Source organism: Propithecus coquereli, unplaced genomic scaffold, assembly GCF_000956105.1.
Source record: "Propithecus coquereli isolate 6110/MARCELLA unplaced genomic scaffold, Pcoq_1.0 Scaffold299, whole genome shotgun sequence".
Classification (NCBI taxonomy): Eukaryota; Metazoa; Chordata; class Mammalia; order Primates; family Indriidae; genus Propithecus; species Propithecus coquereli.
The window spans coordinates 1,251,869-1,271,684 of NW_012148607.1; the positions used below are offsets into that span (position 1 = coordinate 1,251,869).

Genomic DNA, 19,816 nt, shown 5'->3' on the forward strand with positions numbered 1-19,816 from the left:
TCCAGCCATCAAAAGAGTCAGGGTGGGGGCCAGGGAAGAGCGAGGGAACTCTGCTAGTGGGCTCAAGAAACCGCTGGAGTCTACTCCAGACTAGCTGCCCTTCCACCTGCCAGGTGACACGGTCTAGTAAGAGGCAAGCTGGCCAACTGGGCTCGGGTGAGGCTGAGCTGAGACGGCTGGCTCTCATCCCAACTGTCAATTCCGAAAGGGCCCCTCTCCTCCTCTGGGCCACAGCTAAGGCCTTAGGCCCCTTTCCCCAAATTAGGGTTCACAGAGTGGCTTCCTCCTCCTGGTTTTGCTCCCCCGTCCCACTCTCCTTGGTGAACTATGATCTTCCAAGAGCTCCCGTCACCCCTGAGATGGAATTCGAGTTCCTGACCTGGCTGCTTGCTGCCCATGTCCATCCACCTTGATCTGGTCTCATCTACTTCTCTGCTTCTCCTATGTCCATTCAACAAGCCTGCCAATTACCAAACTCACCTTGGTCTTTGCACGTACTGTCCCTTCTCCCTGGGATGTCCTCATCCCCTATCTCAGCCTCTGGGAACCTTCTAGGCTCAACACAGGTCCACCTCCTTCAGGAAGCCTTCCAGAGCAATCCAGGCCTTGGCAGCCTGGTGAGCACTCTGCCAGGTCGCCTGGTCTCGTGCTCACCTCCCCAGGCCTGTGGGCTCCTCTCCCCAGCAGCACAGCTCAGGGCCAGCACTCCAGACTCCCTGCAGCCCAACGCAGGCGCTTCCCCTGCTGTCCCGCACCTGGCCCTGTGCGGGCCACGGAGGACAAAGGTGCAGCAATGGGGCCCCTGCAGTCAAGGAGAGCCAGCGTGCTAAGGGAGGCCGGCCCACCCACAGATGCCCACCACACGGGGCAGATGGGGAGGAAACAGCCCACACAGTCCAGGGCTCAGAGGGAGGAGGAAGGCCCCCTGGAGAAAGAAGGACGTGAGCCAGGCCTCAGTGGCTAGAGTGGTAGAGGGGCAGACAGGGCATTCTGGGCAGAGGATAGGAACAAAGGAAGAAGACAAAAGGCAGCGTCCAGCAGAGCAGGGCTTAGCCAAGTGAGAGAGGAGGACAGGGTGAAGTGCGTCCCTCCTGTGGGTGATGGGCAACAGGGGAGCCGTGGTGGGGGAGACCAGCATGGCTGGAGCCCGGCCCTGGATGGTCAGGCCAGCCCTGCCCTCAACAGGCCGCAGCCCCCAGCACGCTAACAATGACGCCCAGAAAGTACACAGACGAGGCACTGTTTCTTGACTGTTAGTTGGGCCTTGGCCCGTGTCATACCACTGGCTGCCACATGGGGTGGGGATCAGGGCAGGGAGAGGGGAGCAGAGTGGAAGCAAGGTCTGGGTGTGTGCACTTCTTGCAGAGGATCAAGGGAGAGGACATGGAGCCTCTGCCCCATGCTGAACGTTTTCTCGCAGGGTGGCGGCTGTGCCCTGACTAGGCTGGGCTGCAGAGCGTGATGGTCTCAGGTCTTCCGGAGCCAGAGCTGTCAGGATGGCCGCTTCTCAGGGGTCATCAGTCGCTCCACCTCCCGCATGAACCGCAGACACAACTCTTCATGCCAGGGCAGAGCCACACACTGCACGGCCACAGGCAGCCCCACGCTCTTCCTCACGGCCTGCAGGGACACCGGTGTCAGGACGGGGGCCCAGGAAGCACCCCAGCTGGAGAGGAGAGGCAGCGAAGCAGGGCGAGGCCACAGCCTTTCGGGCCTAGCTTTAAGAGAGGTTGGCGAGGACAGCAAGTGCTGATATTGGGTCCCCTGCAGCAGCTAGAGTCAGGGTAGGGGTATGAGTTCAGAGGAGGGGGACAGCCCAGTCCTCACCTTTTGCAGCACCTTGTCCCAGATATCCCCAAAGTAGCCCGAGTAATGCTCCATCTGGGCATCGTCCTCGGTGGTCACAGTGGTGACAGGCACCACCCCCGCAGGGAAGTCCAGGCAGTTGTAGAGCAGAGTGTAGCTGATGGCCCCTGGAACACACCGCAAGTAGCTGGCAGAGACCCTGAGACCTTCAGTGCCAACCACTCTCTCTGGGCCTTAGTCGATCCCTCTGTGAAATGGCACCCTGCATCCACAGCCAGGGAAATCTCCCTCCCAGGGTGAGACTGGGACAAAGCCCAGGAAGCCAGGTTTCAGGGCTGGGCTGGACATCCCATTGATGGTTGTCCCATGCCTTTGCCCACACAGTTTCCCCCACCTGGAATGTTGTTCCTGTTTTCTCAGCTTGTCCAAATCCCATCTGGACTTCAAACACCACCTCCCCCAACTACAGACTCTGTAACTCAAGATCCCCAACATGAATAGTGCTGATGACGGGGAGCTCATTCCCTCCCAGGGCTTCCCACATGAGTAGTCTCTCCAGCTAGGCAGTGGGCCCCCAGGGTGGGGTCCTCCCCCAGGGGTGGAGACCTCCCCTAGGCCTCTGCTTCTTCTAGTTCCTGGCAGCCCTGCAGGGCACAGGGCTGAATTCACAGAAGGGACAGGTGGTGGTGCCAGGGGCATGGGTGGGTCAGCAGGCCTCACCTGTGGCCTTGCCTGGGGCATTCAAGTCCAGAGCAGGGCCCAGCATGGGGGTCAGCAGCACATCCAGGTCTAGCGCTCTCCACTGAGCAATCACGCTGTTACGGTACATCTGGGGAGGAACCCGCACTCTAGCGAGGCACTAAGACCCAGACCACCCCAGCTCTAATACAGGGACTGTGGCTGGGGTGGCTCTGGCCCTAGCACCTGCCCCTGGATCTGAACTGAGGCACAACGGGACAGAGGTCTCCGGGTGGGCAGGCAGCGCTTCTTCTCCCACACGAACCGTAGCCACAACTCTTCCAGGGCAGGGCCACGTGCCGCACAGCCCAGGCCGTCCCAGCCCCCAAGGAGGCCATCTGGGCCAATGAGGGTGAGAGAGCGGGGCCCATGTGGCAGTGCACGGAGGAGGGGGATGACAAGCCATTCCAGGAAGCCAGTGGGGGCAGTGGCAGGTCCCCTGCCCAACACCACCCTCCCCTGCCACCCTACTCTAATCCAGGGGCTCTGGCCTCACCTCGATCTCATGCTGCAGTTCCCAGAGCTTTCCAGCCGACCTGGGCAGAAGGAGCAAGGTCACCAGCCGTGACAGTCACAGGCGTGGGGACCAGCAATGTCAGACCCCTACTTCTAACACTCCAGATCTTACTCCTCCGTGGACCCTCCTCAACACATGGGAGCTCTGAGAAGGCAGAGGTTCAAATCCCCACTGTCCAGATGAGAAAATGAGGCCCCAGGAGGATGTAGGCTGGGCATTAGTGACTCTAAAGCACAACCAGGACCACACCAGGCTGGGTTCCTCCCTACCCTCAGGACGCGGGAGAGACCCGAGCTGTCAAAGGTCCTGACTGCCTCCACAGGATGCCAGGGCCTGGGGCCGGGCAGTTCTCGCCCTGCTTTGCTTTTCCAGCCCAAGCCACTGGGGGGCAGGTAGGACCCAGTACAGCTCGGTTCAGCTCAGATCTCTAAGAGCAGCATCTCTCCTGGGTTTTCTAGCGCCCAGGGCCCCTCCCCCAGCCCAGGCCAGCCCCTTCCTGGTCCCCGCGCCCCTCCCCCAGCCAAGTCAACCTTCTCCCCTCCCACTCAGGCCCTTGCTCTCTAGCCAGACCTGGACCCTGCTAAGACAACAGGTCCCACCTGACAGCCACAGAGGTTGCCCCCCTGCCTGGACCATTTCCAGCCTCAGAGGCTACTTCCCTTGAGTCTTTTCCCATCAGAAACCACCTGGACCCAGCCCAGGTTGGGGAAGGCAGGGGCAGGCATCTGGGCACAGGACGTAACCTCACCGAGGCTTCATGCTGCTGAGGAAGGCCGCCAGCCTTGGGATCTGCAGAGGACAGACGCACGGTCAGTGACTCAGCTTTGGACCAGGGCTCGCGACAACCTTCTTCAGGCTAAGCCACCGGGGCCTCCTCCCCACCATGTGTCCCCCCACAGGGGCCCCCCCTTTTGGCACGCACAGGGCATGGGGGAGGAGAGCAGTCTAGGCGGAGCTGGAGAGAAGAGGCTGTGCCTGCCCAACACAGGAGAGTCTCAGGGGGCAGGTGACAGGTGTCATGGGACAGGGGGCCCCCGGAAGCGCCCTCCCAGCCCACCTTTGTCCCCTCCACTCATGTGCCCTCACCAGAGGCTTCAGCAGGAAAGCCAGCAGTCCTTTAAGCCAGCTGGGCAGCCTCAGAATTGAGATCAGGTCCCCCAAGCAGGGGTCCACGAGATCACCTTTGCTGGGAGACAAAAGGCCCAGTCCAGGCACCCCATCCCAGCACCCCGTCCCGGCACCCTTCCAGCTCGCTTACCCCCACCCACTGCAGACCGTGTTCTTCACTCAGTGACTCTGTCCGCCCCCCTCCTCTCCAGACTCAGCAACTCCTGGTCTCTGATCTGTTATCTGTCTCCTTTCAAACACGTGGTTTACTCCTACTGATCCTTCGGGACACCTGGGCTCCACCCCACACCCACTGGAGTTCCCCAAGGCAGGACTCAGTGTCTCCCTCTCGGGCAAATCCAGCTCAGAGCAATAGAGACTGAGGGCAACATCTCCCTGACCAGCCTCACTGAGGGCATCTCCCCAACGGCACTGAGGCCAGCCTGGAGGCTCAGTAGGGCAGGGCAGGTAGGGCCCCCGTGAAGCATGTCTCTGAGGCTGTCTCTGGCTCAAGATCTCAGAGCAGGCCGGGTGCGGTGGCTCACGCCTGTAATCCTAGCACTCTGGGAGGCCAAGACAGGAGGATTGCTTGAGCTCAGGAGTTCAAGACCAGCCTGAGCAAGAGCGAGACCCTGTCTATACTAAAAATAGTAAAAATTAGCCAGGTATGGTGGTGCACGCCTATAGTCCCAGCTACTCGGGAGGCTGAGGCAGGAGGATCGCTTGAGCCCAGGAGTTTGAGGTTGCTGTGAGCTAGGCTGACACCACAGCACTCCAGTCTGGGCAACGGAGTAAGACTCTGTCTCAAAAAAAACCAAAAGGTCTCAGGGGAAAGGTCTCAGGCAGCTGATCCTGGGGCCTCATCCCTAGGGCCAGAGTGAGAGGTAATCCCTTCCACTAAAGCCTGGACCACACTCGGCTGCTGGGGAGGGAGAGGAATATGACAGGTGGAGCCCTTGACCAAGGAAGGCTGCAGGACCAACCTCCCCACAGCGGAGGCACAGGAAGTGGGTTTATGCTCTGAGGGGCACCAGTCCAGCCAGCCCAGGGACATCACCAGAGGCACCTTCACAGTCCTGTCCTGTGCCCCTGCCAACCTTCAAGGATGGAAAACAGGTAAGAGGAACGAGCTTCTCTAAACATGAGCTCTGCAAAGTCCCTGAAAATTAGTCTGGTCCATCCCATCCCACTTTACAGAAGAGAAAACTGAGGTCCTGCTGGAAAGGAAAGACTTGGCTCAAGTCAGACAGACAGAGCCTGGAGTCACAGCATGCTGTCCAGACCCCCACCCTCCTGCCTTGACCCTGCCCTTGCCTCTAATCTTTCTCAGACAGACAGGCAGACACCCTCTGCCTGCCTCCTACCTCACAACATGCTCAGCTCAGGGGTAGGCCATGGATGCTCAATCCCGGCCCCCTAGCACGGGCACCTTCCCAAAGTCTCCCCAGCAAAGGATCCCCAGGCTCAACCTGCACAGCTGGAGGGACAGCAGGGTCCCTGCTCAGAATGCTCAGACCTTCTTTGTGCTCAGCTGAGGCCTGTCCTGGGGGTCACAGCACCCAGTTGCTCTCCCTGGGCCTGCCCACTTTTCTGATCCCACCACAATCCCCAGAGCCCAACATCACTCACAAGTTCTGTAGGAAGCTGTGGCCGCCATCACTGAACAGCCCACCTGTCGACAGGGTCTCCAGAGCGTGGGGTATGTTGCTTGGCAAGAAGGGAACCAGCTGCAGGGATTGAGAGGTGTAAGGACTCCAGACCTAACAACTCTTGGCTGCCATGACCCCATGTTGCTGGGCAGCCCTGTGGAGGTACTGGACTAGCCCGCATAGCAGCTCTCACTAGAGCCACGAAGGCAGTCTTACTGACCCATGAAAACTCCCTGTAAATGCACAGCATGACAGAAGCCTGGAGCCACACAAAGTTGTCTCAGATGACCAGTCCAAAACCCACTGGCCCACCATCTCAGGGCCCTGGGAACTCTGGACAGCTGTGCTCCCCTGCTTGTGGACGCAGCCCCCCAAAAGCAGTGCTCACATGTTACCCAGCATGATGTTTAGTTCTCCTCAATCACTCATCCCAATCATTCTGATCATCCCCCCATATACTGGTCCTACAGGGCCACAGTTCCTATCTCCAACCACAAAACAGTCAGTGGCCAGGATGCCAGGGAGGGAGTGGCCGTGGGTACCAGGAGGACCGCCCTGGAGAAGAAGAGATGCCAGGATACCCAGCCTCCTGCAGCCATACCGTGTGGCCAGCAGCCTCAAGGCTCTGCTTGGTCTCCAGCAGGGCTCGCCTCATGGCCGGGGTGGGCATGGTATAGTTGTCGGTCTCATAGTACCCCACACGCAGGGGCCGAGAGCTTGTGTAGACCTGCGGGCAAAACACAGGGTCAGTTCAGGAGAGGATGGCCCTAGGCAGGGCTCCTGGGCCCAGAGAAGCTCTCAGCCCCAGACTCAGCTACAAGGCTGCAGCCTGGATCCCTCTGGCAATGGTTCCCCTGAAAACTGATCACCAGGGAGGCCAGCCCCTCCAGCATCTGACCGTTTCATAAAACACCTTCACAATGACGTGGAGGTGGGCAGAGCAAGGATGACAATTCCCACTGGTCATGTGAAGAAACTGAGGCTTGAGGTCCACATAGGGAGACTGAGGCTCAGAATGGGGCTGGGACTTGCCCAAAGCCACCCAATGCAGAGTGACAAGGTTAGGTCTGAAAATCCCAGGCATCCTGTCTCCTGAGGCTCTCCACTACCTGTCCTGCCTCCCAGGATAAACTCTTCCAGACCTCTGGACAGGGACCTCATCTCTTCCTCTCCTCCCCCTCTGGAAGGGGCTCGTGGCTGCCTGGCTGAACCCTTGGATACAGTCAGAACACCCCCATCTGCTAAGGAGAGGGAGATCACCCCCGCCAGCCAGATCTGCCAGCCTGCCCCCTCCCAGGAAACACCAAGGCTACTCCCCGTCCACAGATCCATAGCCCCTCCAAGGCCACCCGGGCTGGGGCGAGGGCAAGAGGTCTGCACAGGAAAGAGAAATTCTGGGATGCTGAGGAATGGAGCTTGCTGTTTACTGTGCCTCTGTCAGCATCCGTCTAACTTCACCACTCCTGAATGCTTTGTACATACGTACAAATAACCTTGCTGTTCATTCTTGAAAGGCCCATCAACTCTCCCACAGAAAGCATCCCATGGCAGTTTACACCCCATGGGTCTTCGGATCTCTCACCTCAACATCCTCAGCTTGCTGTGTCCACCAATCCGTAAGGATTAATATTACATCAGGACCCTTACGCAGTCCTAACCAAGCCCCTTGCTGAAAGCCCTGCCTTAAACCAGGCTTCAAGATCTCAGAGGCCTCAGCCCTCTGAGTCGCTGTCGAGGCTCTGGGGCCACCCGAGGTCCCTCATGGGAGAGCGACAGGCTCAGCTCTCTCTCACCCATGGGCTGTTTTGGTGATGTTTGGGGGAGCCAGCCCTCCACACTGCCCACACATCCCAGCTCACTCAGCCTCTGGATGCTGCGGATACAGACAGGAATTTTGTAAGAAAGGCTGCTATCTACACAGGGCCACACACAGCCGAGGTACAGGAGTTCTCCCTCTGGGAATTGATTCCTCACTGGCATTTCTAGTTTGAAAGTCTGAGGTTTCCAAATGCAGGCGAGGGCTCCATCTGGCGGCTGTCTGTGGAGTAGCGGCTGACCTTGGCCTCCGAGGCCAGGCTGGGCAGTTTTCAGGAGACAGGGCCTCCAGACCTGCCCACCTTGCAGGAGTCCACCCCACGCCCAGCCCCACCCTGGCTCACCTCCTCCCTGAAGGGCAGGGGGGGAACAGTGGGGTCCAAGCGAAACATGTCCTCACACAGCAGGGCTCGCAGGCACAGGGCCAGGCTCTCCACGTCCCGGGCCATGGGGCCAACAGAGAGCTGCACTGTGGGACAGGAGGGGAAGGACGTGAGCAGGATGAGGAGGTGGGAACTCAGACCCAGAGTGGCCTGGGGGCCGGACACTGCCCACCAGAGATGCAGGGGCAGAGGTGAATCAGACCAACCCCCACCCTCCTCCAGGGTACTGAGGGGACCACAGACCTCACCTGCCGTCTGTCCATAGACACAGCCCTTCAGGCCACTCTTGCTAGATAAGAAACACAAGATGTTGGAAACAGGAAATGGTCACCCTCTGCCCATCCCCACGCTCACACAGCAGCTCCGAACTCTCACCACCTTGGAAACAGGGAACCACGCACAGCCAATGGTGCTGTAACACTCCCTCCCAGCAAACTCCTGGTGAGTGAACCCCTGCCTGGAACCCAGAGAGGTTGGAAGCTAGGCCAAGGTCACACAGCAAGAGGCCCAGAAGCTCCCTCCACGTATCATACCTGAGGCGGTTCGATGTGGGCTTGAGGCCACAGATGCCACAGAAGGAAGAGGGGAAGCGGATGCTGCCTCCGATGTCAGTGCCTAAGCCCAGGGGGGAGCCTCCAGACCCAATGAGGGCCCCCTCACCCCCTGAGGAGCCACCTGGGCTCTTGGAGGACTTCCATGGGTTTGTGGTCTGGCCGAAGAGGGGGTTACTGCAGTCATAGCTGGAGGAAGCAGGGATCGGTCAGCCATGTCATGCTGGCATCTGTGCCCCCACCACTCCCCACTCCTGAGACCCAACCTGAACATGGACTGGGGGACATTGGTGTGCACGAAGGGCACGGCACCCTGCAGCTTCAGCACGCGCACCACCACGCTGTCGCACTCCGCCGGCACCCCCTCGTTCAGGCTTAAGCCCAGCGTCGAGTCCTGGCCCTGGGAGGAGGGATGAGCACCAAGAAGGACATGGCTGATGAGTCAGGGCAGGCAGCCCAGGGTCCACTCCTGCCACTGTCAAACAGGCCAAGGCAAGGCACACCCAGCATCCCCTCTCAAAGCCTCTGGACCTGATACCTCCTGTGGGGGCCCAAAGTGACCCAGGACACACACCTGGCCTGACACTGAGGCAGGGCGTACCTTGTAGGTGAAACACTCCTTGAGGCTCACAGGGACCCCATAGAGCAGACCCTGACTGGGAGCCTCGGACAGCCAAGTCTCACAGTCTGCCAGGTAGGAGGTCACACAGTTGGTCCCTTTGTTCACCTCCCAGGCCTGGGGGAGGGGAAAATAGATACAAGGTAGAGTTAAACTGGCCTTTAAAAAAAATTGTGGTAAAAATATACATTGTATACAATTGGCCTTTTAAAGTATACCCAGGGAAAGAGTAACCGGCAATGTGGCCCAGAGCACAGAGGACGACCTAGAGCCCAGCACCCGCTTCATGGGGACATCTGGCCCCACCCTCAGCCTGGCTCTTTCTAGCCTTTGACCCCAAGGCAGAGAGGGTACTCCCGGGCCAGGGCAAACCAGGGCACTCAAGGGAGCAAGATACAGGCTTCAGATGCCCCCAGCAGGGGACGAGCTGGGAGGAAGATGAACACTGACCACTCCTCCCCACCTCCTCCAAGCCACATCTGTGCCCAGTGAGGCAGACAGGAACTAGATAGGGACAGACCTGTCTCAGGTCACACTCGGAACAGCTGCAGAGCAGGGCTCGACCTAGATCCCTGCCTCCCAGAGCCCGGCACTCCCTCCTCTACCCCGCACCCGGCCCGGAAACTCTGGAATCTGTTCAGTCACATGGAGTAATGGACTGATTGTGGTAAAGGGGGCAGGAGCTTGACTAAAAGGAGTGTCACAATAATAATGGACATCTGCCCAGAGCACTGAAACCACACCCCACTGGGTGATACAGAGGGAAGTCCAGAGTAAAATGAGTAGTAAATACTCCTACTCCTGTGAGACACCCAAGGAAAACCCAGCAGGTTGTGTTGCCACACTCAGGCTTATGCAAAATCTGTCCCCAGGCTATCCAAGGCAGGAAGGGAGGCCAATGTGTAAACAGAACGTTCTCTATGATTGACTAAGAAGAGCAGGGACCTTTCAGGGACTTGATGGGAAGGAGCAATACTGCCTGGCTTGCTCAGCTGCGGTCCCTCACACATTGTCACACAACCCTCACGTAGACTCATTCACCTGCCTGGGGGTCACACTCACTACCAAATGCTCTTTCAGGGCCAGGCGCGGTGGCTCACGCCTGTAATCCTGGCACTCTGGGAGGCCGAGGCAGGAGGATCGTTTGAGCTCAGGAGTTCGAGACCAGCCTGAGCAAGAGCGAGACCCTGTCTCTACTAAAAATAGAAAGAAATTGGCTGGACAACCAAAAATATATAGAAAAAATTAGCCGGGCATGGTGGCGCATGCCTGTAGTCCCAGCTACTCGGGAGGCTGAGCCAGGAGGATCGCTTGAGCCCAGGAGTTTGAGGTTGCTGTGAGCTAGGATGATGCCACAGCACTCTAGCCTGGGCAATCGAGCGAGACTGTCTCAAAAAACAAAAAAAACACTCTTTCAAGAAATCATATAAGCCAACTCATAAAACAGAATTTGTCCTCCCTCCCTCCTATCTCTTGAGCATTTACTAAGTGGAAGGCAACGTGTTCAGCACTAAGGGTCAAAGACAGATAAGACAAGCTCTGTCTACAAAGAGCCCATAGCAGACATGGGAAAGAGAAAGAGAAAGTGAGCCTGATACGGCAATGAGAACTGTAGTGTTAGAGAGCGAGAGTGAGCACCAAAAAGGCAACGCTAAGCTAACTGGGGCTGGGAGGGGAGGAGCGTCAGGAATGCCTCCTGCTCTGGGCCCTGAAGGCACAGCCAGGGGAATCTGTGGCACCGAGAGGGGCAGAGAAGAGGGAAAGAGACTTCCTGGCAAAGGAGCCCCACTCAAGCCAGTGCAGAGCGAGGCTGAGCTGCTGGTGCCCCCAGCTCCAGGAGGCCTTGGCCAGAGGAGATGCTGGGGACAGAGGAGGAGCACAAGAGCAGGCCCTGAAGAGCTGGGGACCCGAGAGAGCACCTGGCAAGGAGGCTGGTGCTTGGGCATGGAGGGAGATGGTGGAGGGCCAGGGTGGCTGAAGGGGGATAACACAAGGGGAGGGACAGCAGAGACATATCAGAAGGGAACAGACCACACAATGACCAATGGAGTAGAGGCAGGAGGGAGAGGGAAGTCTGGGCTGCATTCCAAGTTTCCAGCTAAGACAACATGCTCAGTGACACATATACAAACACACAGAGTGCTCTGGCTCCTTCCCTCCCTGGCAGTCCCTGGCACTGTGGCCTCCCCATGGCCCTCAGTGGGACAAAGTCCAGGCCAAGTTTCCCCACCGCCTGTGTAGGGGGTTGCGGGAGGCTGCAGGGAGGATCCCTGGCTGGCTTGTGTTGGCCTTACCTTTCCCATATAGGTGAAGAGGGCAGCCTCAGGGGACACTTCCCCACTGTGTAACTTCTGCACCAGTTGAGGCAGGGACAGGGCCAGCAGCACCTCTGAGTCCAGGTCTGGGTTCTGTGGGAGACACACTCTGATCAGTCCCTCAAGTGCCTGCAGCAGACATGTGTGGCCCACACCCCTCAGTCCCCACGCATACCCAAGCAGATGCTCACTGTCACATGCTGATCCACGCAGACATGCCCACCCGCAGCTCTGACACCAGAAACGGCCCAGGCTGGGCAGGCCCTTGCCATCCCTGGAGAGTGCCGATATATCTCCTCCAGAAGCCTGCTGGGGAGTGCCCAGCGAGAGGCCATGCCCCGGCTGATCGTTAAACCATTATAAACAACCCCCAGCAACGGCCGCCTTCTGTGTGCCCGGCACCGTGCTGTGTGCTCCATGTTTTAATTAAATCTTCCTATCATTCTCACTGCATAGATAAAGAAACTGAGGCTCAAAGAGAGGAAGAGCCCTGCCCAGGACCATAAAGGTAAACTACAGTGCTCTGCCCACCCAGCACAGGCTGCCCACTGACTGCGCACTGTCACCCGACCCACGACCCCCAGCAGGGGAGGGCAAAAACAAGAAGACCCATCCTGGGTGGTGAGGTCTGTGGCTAGAGGCCACACCCGAAAGGGAGGATTTCTACTTTCACGTATTGGCTGCCTGGTCTGTACCAGCACTGCACTAGGCACGCCCACAGGAGCCCATGGGGCAGGGATGGGGTGAGCAGATAGTTAATAGGTAAACAAGATTTTAGATAGTGAGAAATAACTTAGAGAAAAGAAAAAGGTGTGCCGTGAATGGGCAGCCCGTGGGTAGGGTGGGCAGGGAAGGGCTCTGCAGGAAGAGGGACATTGGAGCAGGCATCTGACCGCCGGGCCTCAAGGGCTCCGAAGTCCCTGGGTCAGCCCCTGCCTGCAAATGCCTGCCTGCTCCCACCTCAAAGGCAGAAGCAGTTAGCAAACGCTGAGTCACAGCCACCACTTATCACCCCACGCTCCCCTACTCTTGCCAAGGTCACCACAACATCCTAGTTACCAAACCCAACAGTACAGGACTCCTCTTATCTTACTCCATGTCTCGCTGAGGCACTCAAAGGTATCGAGGCCACACACCGGCTCCCTTCGATTTCTCCTGAACATGGAGACGCTACACTCTCCTGGTTCCCCTCATGCCTCTTGGCTGCTACTTATGTCATTCATTTATTTAGTCAGTTAACAAACATGTTCTGGACAACTACTATGTGCCAAGGACTATGTTAGGGGCTATGAATTTAGAGGTAACCAAGACAGACAAAGTCCCCACTTTCAGAGAGCCTGCATTCAAGAAAATGAACGAGTTAGGCCAGGCGCGGTGGCTCACACCTGTAATCCTAGCTCTCTGGGCGGATTGTTTGAGCTCAGGAGTTTGAGACCAGCCTGAGCAACAGCGAGACCCCATCTCTACTAAAATTAGAAAGAAATTAATTGGACAACCAAAAATATATAGAAAAAATTAGCCAGGCATGGTGGCACATGCCTGTAGTCCCAGCTACTCGGGAGGCTGAGGCAGGAGGATCGCTTGAGCCCGGGAGTTTGAGGTTGCTGTGAGCTAGGATGACGCCACGGCACTCTAGCCCGGGCAACACAGTGAGACTCTGTCTCAAAAAAAAAAAAAGAAAAAGAAAATGAACGAGTTAAATAAGAGCCCGGCCACGGTAAGTGTGAGACAGCAGAGAAACAGAGCGCTGTGACGGAGACGACAGAGCACTGACTCCGACGGGACGGGCAGGCCTGTCTGAGAAGGGGCCAGATGTGAGGAGATACAGAAGCTCCTCCAGGTTCCTCCGGGCACTTTTTCTTCCCTCTCTGAGGCTGGGAGAACTGGGAGAAGGCCTTCCCTCCCCTGGCTTCCACCCCTCCATATGCCCTAACTCTCTCCCGACACTTCACCCGTCCCACAGCCTCCAGGTCCCGCACCCAGCCCGACCCAACGGAGCTCAAACCAGCCCACTGGGCTATTCCTATCCCTCTAAGCTCATTGCCTCCCCCACTTTTTTTTTTTCTTTTTTTAAGACACAGGGTCTTGCTCTGTCACCCAGGCTGGAGTGCAGTGGTACGATCATAGCTCACTGCAGCCTTGAACTCCTGGGCTCAAGTGATCCTCCTGCCCCAGCCTTCTGAGTAGCTGGGACTACAGACGCGTGCCACCACATCCAGCTAATTTTTTAAAGTTTTTGTAGAGACAGGGTCACACGATGTTGCCTAGGCTGATCTTGAACTCAGGAGCTCAAGCAATCCTACCCCCTCAGCCTCCCAAAGTGAGCCACCGTGCCTGGCTATCCCCCACATCTAACCGACTCCTCTTCTGTGTACCTGTACCCTGTACTCAGGGGAGGGTTCTGTCTTCAGGCATTAAGGAAAGAAAACAGGTGTCTTCTAGCTCCTCCCTCTCCCTCCCACATGCACCCAATTAGTCACCAAGCCCTCTAAGTAGCTCTGGAAAATATTAATAAATGGTCACCTCTCTATTCCCTCTACCAAGGCCCTCATTAGGGCTCATCCTTTTCTCCTGGGTCACACAGGGGCCACCTAACTGCTGCCCTGCCCAAGCTTGCCCCTCCGACTCACATTTCCCAATAGGGCCAGACAGTACAAAGTCCAACGTGGCCTTGCCTCTCCCCTTAAAATCCCTACCATGCCGCATCACAAGCTCCAGAGCATGTGCCAGGAGGTGCTTCCAGGCCATGGTCTGGTCAGACTCCTTCTGAGCCCCTCTCCCAAGACTCCACTGCCCCCTCACACTCACCACAGTCCCAGAGCAGAGCACGCTGTCCGCATACCCCGCAGCCTCTGTACCTGAGGCCCTCAATATCGGGAGCACTTCTCTGAATTTGCTAAACTGATACGACATTTGGGATTTTTTTTTAATACAGGGAGCTATAAAGAAGACAAAAATGGGCCCATGATTTCTCCCCAAACACACCAGATAATCCCTGTTGATATATTTTTTTTAAAGGTTTACAAAATGAAAAGTGAGCACACCCTCCACCCCTGGTCCCCCTGCACAGTCCCTCCTCTAAAAAGGCAACCAGAGTTTAACAGTTTCTGATGTACTCTTGCAGGAAAAGAAAATGTATATGAAAAACCAACAATGTATACAGCCATTTACATATATTCTTTTTTGCACAAAGGAATCATATTATACACACAGTACTGCATCTTGCCTTTCCCATTTCACAATGAAAATAAAAAGTTGGGTTTTTTTCTGATTATATGAGTTCATTGTAAAAAAAAAATTACCTACAGTACGGAGAAGAAAGTCAAAATCGGCAGAGAGCCCTCCACACTGGGATAATTACCACCAACAGTCTGGTCACCATCTCCTCCAACCCCACTGTGAGGTGCCCACAAAATCCCTGTGTGCGTCAGCCAAAAGCTGTCAGCGTGCTCCCCTTCGTTCTCTGCACAAATTTTAATTCATTCCCGTGTTCTTCCCTGTTGACAGTTGATGACATGCCTGCTAACAGCTATTTTTAAGACTTCAACTAGTATCAGGCAGCTGAGACATTTTCTCTTTTCACAAGACACCACAGTATGTCTGCACCTCCAGGAAGCCAATCTGGGGAGGTGAGGGAGACTGCAGGGAAGCACATGGATAACTTCTAACCATGTGGCCACATGTTAATTTTTCAAGAGAGGGATACTACACCCATCACCTGAGCACTGCCCCTCCCCCATCTGTTTCTGTGTCTCCCGAACCACCTAGTGTCCCAGTTCCAGGTCTCCTAGATTGTCCTCTTTTCTTTCCCTTCATGGTTTTTATCACTTTTGTTCTATTTCAAGATATTTGATCATGCAGACTACAATAACCATGCTCCCCTTTCAATTTGTCTAACTGAATCATTTTGTTTTAAAGGAATGTGCCAGGTAGGTTTGGAGAAGGCCAGGAGACAGAACTACAGGTCAATCCAGCAGGAAGTTGAAGGAAGGAAGTGGTATTTTGTAAGACCAGTGGGTCTGTGATAAGCAGGTTGTCAGAGATGTGAGAAAAGCCATTCAGGGTAAAACAACATGTGCAAAGGCACAGAGGTACGAGTGGGTGTTCTGTGGTGTGTCTCCCAGGCATAGTATTCTATCAAGGGTGGTCCCTTCTCCTCAGTCCAGAAACCAGTCAGAGGTCGGGGTGGGGAAAGAATGGGGGAGAGGTTATTACAGGTAAGCCTCACATGGCCAAGAGACAGTTGCCAGAAACACACTTTTCTCCAGAGTTGCTCGAGAGTCTAGAGAGAGTAAACTAGTTTGCGAAGATTAAGAAGGTGCTTAGGTCCCCGCCTGTCCAGCCTGTGTCCTCCTTAGAACACACCTAGGTATCTGGGCTCCCAACTAGGATTGTCCAGAATCTCTCAGACCGGAGCTTTACAACACACTGCTGTGTTCTGGCAGGGCCTGCAGAGTCCCGCTTGCCTCAGGTGCCCCTGGCCAGTCAGGGCTGGGCTGAGAGAGCCCCAGAAGAAAGGCTGCTGAGACTGTCTCAGATCCCACCTCCCCCCCATCCATGGACTCCGGGGCCAAGCACGAGGGTGCCTTAGGGGTTGGGAGTGAGGAGAGGAGCTGGTCCCAAGGCTGGGCTGAGTTCAGCTCAAACTGCCACCTCCTACCTGCCCCCAAGGCCCACAAAGCTATTTTCATCAAGACCCCAGCCCTTTGCTAATTGCTCAAAACCACAGAGGCTCCAGAGATAGTTCTCTCTTTCTCTTCCAGTCTTTGGGAACCCAAAAAGTAATTTCCTGCTTCTCCTTCTAAAAGGGCTAAGCTTTGGTGATGGCAGCCAGGCTTTCCTGCCCCAGGGAGGGTGTGTAAACAGCTTTTTGTATTTCAGAGCCAAAACTTCTGTCCTGGAAGATTTGGTTCTTAAAAATAATGAAGGGCAGTTACTGCAGAAGGAAACCATGTAGATGCCGCTGCTTGGAGTTGAAGTGCAGGAAGACAGACTGATCCTTCAACCATCCCACACCCCTGCCAGACAGTTGGGTTCTTTGTGACTGGGAGAGGAGTTCTGCAGGCAGGAACTGGGTGAGATGTCTGCACCTGCTCCCCACGCAGCTCTGGGTGCTGGCGGAATTCAGCTGGCTGCACAGAAGGACATGGGGCCTCAGGAGTAGCCGAGGGCATCCAGGCTGAGATGGTGATAAATACGAGGACCCCTGAGAGGGGCACCTGCAGAGCCCAGCCAGAGAAGGGGGCTAGACAGTGAAGAGTCTGTGCTCACACAGGGGAGGCAGCCAGTTTGGGTTGAACACCATCTCTATCTCAGAGGAGGAAATCCTAAAAATTGACTGATAGTGGACTTTTCAGCCAGCTTGATAAAGGGAGGCTGGAACCAGATATAGTTTAATTTCAATAAATAATTAAATATGACGTTTCCTGGGCCCAGGGATGGCACAGAGTAAATTCATAGGATTACAGCCAGCCAAAATCTCAACACATTCAAGGCCACACCCTGGGCATGGCATCCAAGGCTCAGTCTTCCTTCCTAGTATCTCTCCCCTGCTCCCCTCCTCTACACAAGAGGGAGCCTGGGGAGTCCTGCTGGGCACCTAAGTTCTTATTTTGCCCCAACACAAAAATCACTTGCTGAGCATCTGCTAAATGCAATTTTCTGTGACTTTCTCTCTGCTTCCCACCTAGGTATGCCCTCCTGAATCCTGCTGTCCCCATCACCTGCAAAGCCTTCCCACCTGTCAGCTCCCACAAACACTCAGCAAGTTCTCCCTCCCTCGGCACATAAGAACATCTCTCAGAGTTCAGCTTTTGAGCTTCTAACTGGGGCCAGGGTTTCCTGCACCAGGAAGGAAAGTGGGGGCTACGAGCGGTCTCTCCCCACCACAGCCAGGCACTGCACTCCCCCTGCCCCCCAATACACACATTGAGATAATCCACGGGAAGCGCGGAGAGAAGCGAAGCTTGTTGACAGATCACCCAGGGAAGAGGCTCGCTAGGGGTTGGAAACGACAGCAGGAGCGCAGGAGCTGGGGAGACTTCCCCGTTAGCCTGTTATCCTGGCTTTGCCAATAACTCCCTGTGCACTTGGCAAGTCTCTTTCTGGCTCCCTCAGGATCCTCATGCACAAATCAAGGAGCTTGAACTCTAAGTTCTCTGGATTCCCTGGGCCATCACTCCGTGATTCCAAATCCTAAATCCTAGCACCCTATTGGTTGTCACGCTAGCGTTTTAGCGTTCTTCGGCACAGAGCAAAGCTGCTCTTTGACCCAACGCAGCGATGGCCTTCCGCGACCTTTCGTTTCTTTCCTCCCCGCCCCACCTGGCTCACAAAGAGTGCAGAATGCATTAAGGCATCAGGGCGAGGAGAGGTTCTGGAAAGTAACACACCTGTGCTGCCCGCCCACCTGCCCTCCGCGCGTCCAGGAGGTGGAAAGTGCTGCTGGGGGCACCCCACCCAGTGCCCACCGCCCCGCCCCGCCCCGGCCATCACCTGGAGCCTGAAGCGCTGCGCCGCCTTGTTCATGCTCTCCAGGCCGGCTCGCTGCCTCTGCCGCGCCCGGGCCGCCGCGCCCTGCGCCGTCCAGCGCCCGGACCAGCGCAGGGCCACGGCCGCTGCCACGAAGCAGCAGGCCAGGGCAGCCCCGGAGGCTCCAGACAGCGCGGCCCACAGTTCGTCCAGCACCATGATCTCCCGCCGCCAATTGCTGCCGACAGCGACAGATGAAGAATCAGCGCCCGCTGCCGGACCGCTCCGCCGCAAAACCCGGCCTGGATCAGCCCGGGATCACGCGCTCGCCTGCGCGGGAGGAGCAAGGCCCGCGGGGGTGGCGCGCGGTTGCCCGGCAGCAGACCCAAGGCCAGCGGCACACGATGAAGTCAAGCTCCGCGGCTCGGTCCGAACGAATTGCTCTCCGTCCTTCCGCTGCGGGGCAGGTCAGCCAAGAGGACGGAGAGCAGCTACAGTTTGGGGTCAGGGACCTTATTAACCTCTGCAAACTGTTAGCAGCATCCTTCCTGGAGAACCAAACGCCAGGTTGTGCACCTCAGGGCGCCCATCTCTCCCCAGCGCCGGGCTTCTGGGGCGCCAGCCGGGTGACAGAAACAGGAAGTTCCTCTAGGGCGCCCACCCGCTGTCCCCTCCTCTTTCCCTAACCCCAGGACTCCGTGTCTCCCACCCTGGGCTCTCTCCTTTATGGCCCAAACCGCCCATCACTTGTCCTTTGGCTCGGCCACTTCCTGCAGACCGGCCTCCCCAGGGTCACCCTGTCCCAGTCCTGGGCCATCCTGGATTTCACACTCAGGAAGCAGAAGGAACGCCGGACCAGGTAGAGTCTGGGGACCTGGCGCCCTTCATGGGGGCGATAAATCTCACATACAAACACACACGTACTCCTCTACTGCCGTCTAGTCTTCTCTCACAGAACTTTATGTGCTTTATCTCCTCTATTGTCCCAACAGCCCTATGAGAAAGGCATTTTTATGCTCATTTTATTTATGAGGTAACTGAGGAAAAGCGTTAAATAACTTCTGTGGGTCACAGGTGCTCGGTGGGTGGGGATTCAAACTCAGGTGCTCTTAACCAGCAGGCAGCACACCTCACTGCCCCTTGGAAGTGAGGCGCTGTGGGGCGGACAGGAGAGTGCTTTGTGGCTGAAAACACTGGAGGGGGCACTCCTGCCTGTCTTTACCTCTCTGAATCTGGGCCTTTATCTGTAAAAGGGGGATGGTTATGTACAGGATTGTTAGGGGGAGTCAGTGAGGTCTTTCACAACGGGGCCTGGCGCATAGCAGGCCCTCTGTAAACAATCATGAACCGAATGCAAGGCCTACCTGTGGAGAGCCTTGGGCGTTACTGGAAGAATCCCGGCCTGAGGGCCTCAAGTCAGGCTCTTGGGCACATTCAGGAGGGGCCCAAAGCCTTGTGCTTCCAAGTCTTCGGTTCCTTCGCAAGTTTTAAATCCCTAGACCCGTTTCCCTAGAATAGGAGAGCTGACACGTACAGATGATGGAAACCCCAATCTGAAGTGGTTCTTGTGAGGTCACTTCACCCCATCTCCTGATTAAAAGCACAGGATTCTAGCCCTCAATTCACCCTTCGCTTGCTGGCGGACCTTGAGTGACTCAATTTTTCCTTTTGTAAAATGAGAAGCATTCTTCCAGACCCTCTCTGCCTCTCAAGGGGAAAATAATGTTATTGTCATAGGGAAACACCAGCCATTCCTGAGGCTTATCCACCAAGTTCATAATCTGTTGTGAGTAAGGCAAATATTTGCTACTTTAGGGGCTCCATTTACAGAGCATTCACTTGTGT

General features: G+C 56.3%; 1 protein-coding gene across 1 annotated transcript; it reads right to left on the reverse strand.

Annotated features, from left to right (window-relative positions):
- Nucleotides 1-1,239: 1,239 nt before the first annotated feature.
- On the reverse strand, nt 1,240-18,380 carry FAAH (fatty acid amide hydrolase). The gene is made up of 15 exons (XM_012648951.1): nt 17,996-18,380; nt 11,480-11,593; nt 9,168-9,302; nt 8,833-8,966; nt 8,549-8,755; nt 8,264-8,304; nt 7,977-8,101; nt 6,419-6,544; nt 5,798-5,895; nt 4,148-4,247; nt 3,810-3,850; nt 3,041-3,080; nt 2,527-2,635; nt 1,828-1,973; nt 1,240-1,620 (listed from the first exon to the last, which is right to left on the reverse strand). Exons 1-15 carry the CDS (start codon nt 18,188-18,190, stop codon nt 1,492-1,494), a joined length of 1,740 nt encoding a protein of 579 aa, XP_012504405.1. The 5' UTR covers nt 18,191-18,380; the 3' UTR covers nt 1,240-1,491.
- Nucleotides 18,381-19,816: the final 1,436 nt, after the last annotated feature.

Excerpts from the sequence above, each read along its gene's own strand:
- FAAH (XM_012648951.1), bottom strand. The coding sequence starts at position 18,190 with ATGGTGCTGGACGAACTGTGGGCCGCGCTGTCTGGAGCCTCCGGGGCT. Across the intron at positions 3,081-3,809 it reads CTCAGCAGCATGAAGCCTCG|GTCGGCTGGAAAGCTCTGGG; the intron begins GTGAGGTTACGT and ends CCTTCTGCCCAG. Across the intron at positions 2,636-3,040 it reads AACTGCAGCATGAGATCGAG|ATGTACCGTAACAGCGTGAT; the intron begins GTGAGGCCAGAG and ends GTTCCTCCCCAG.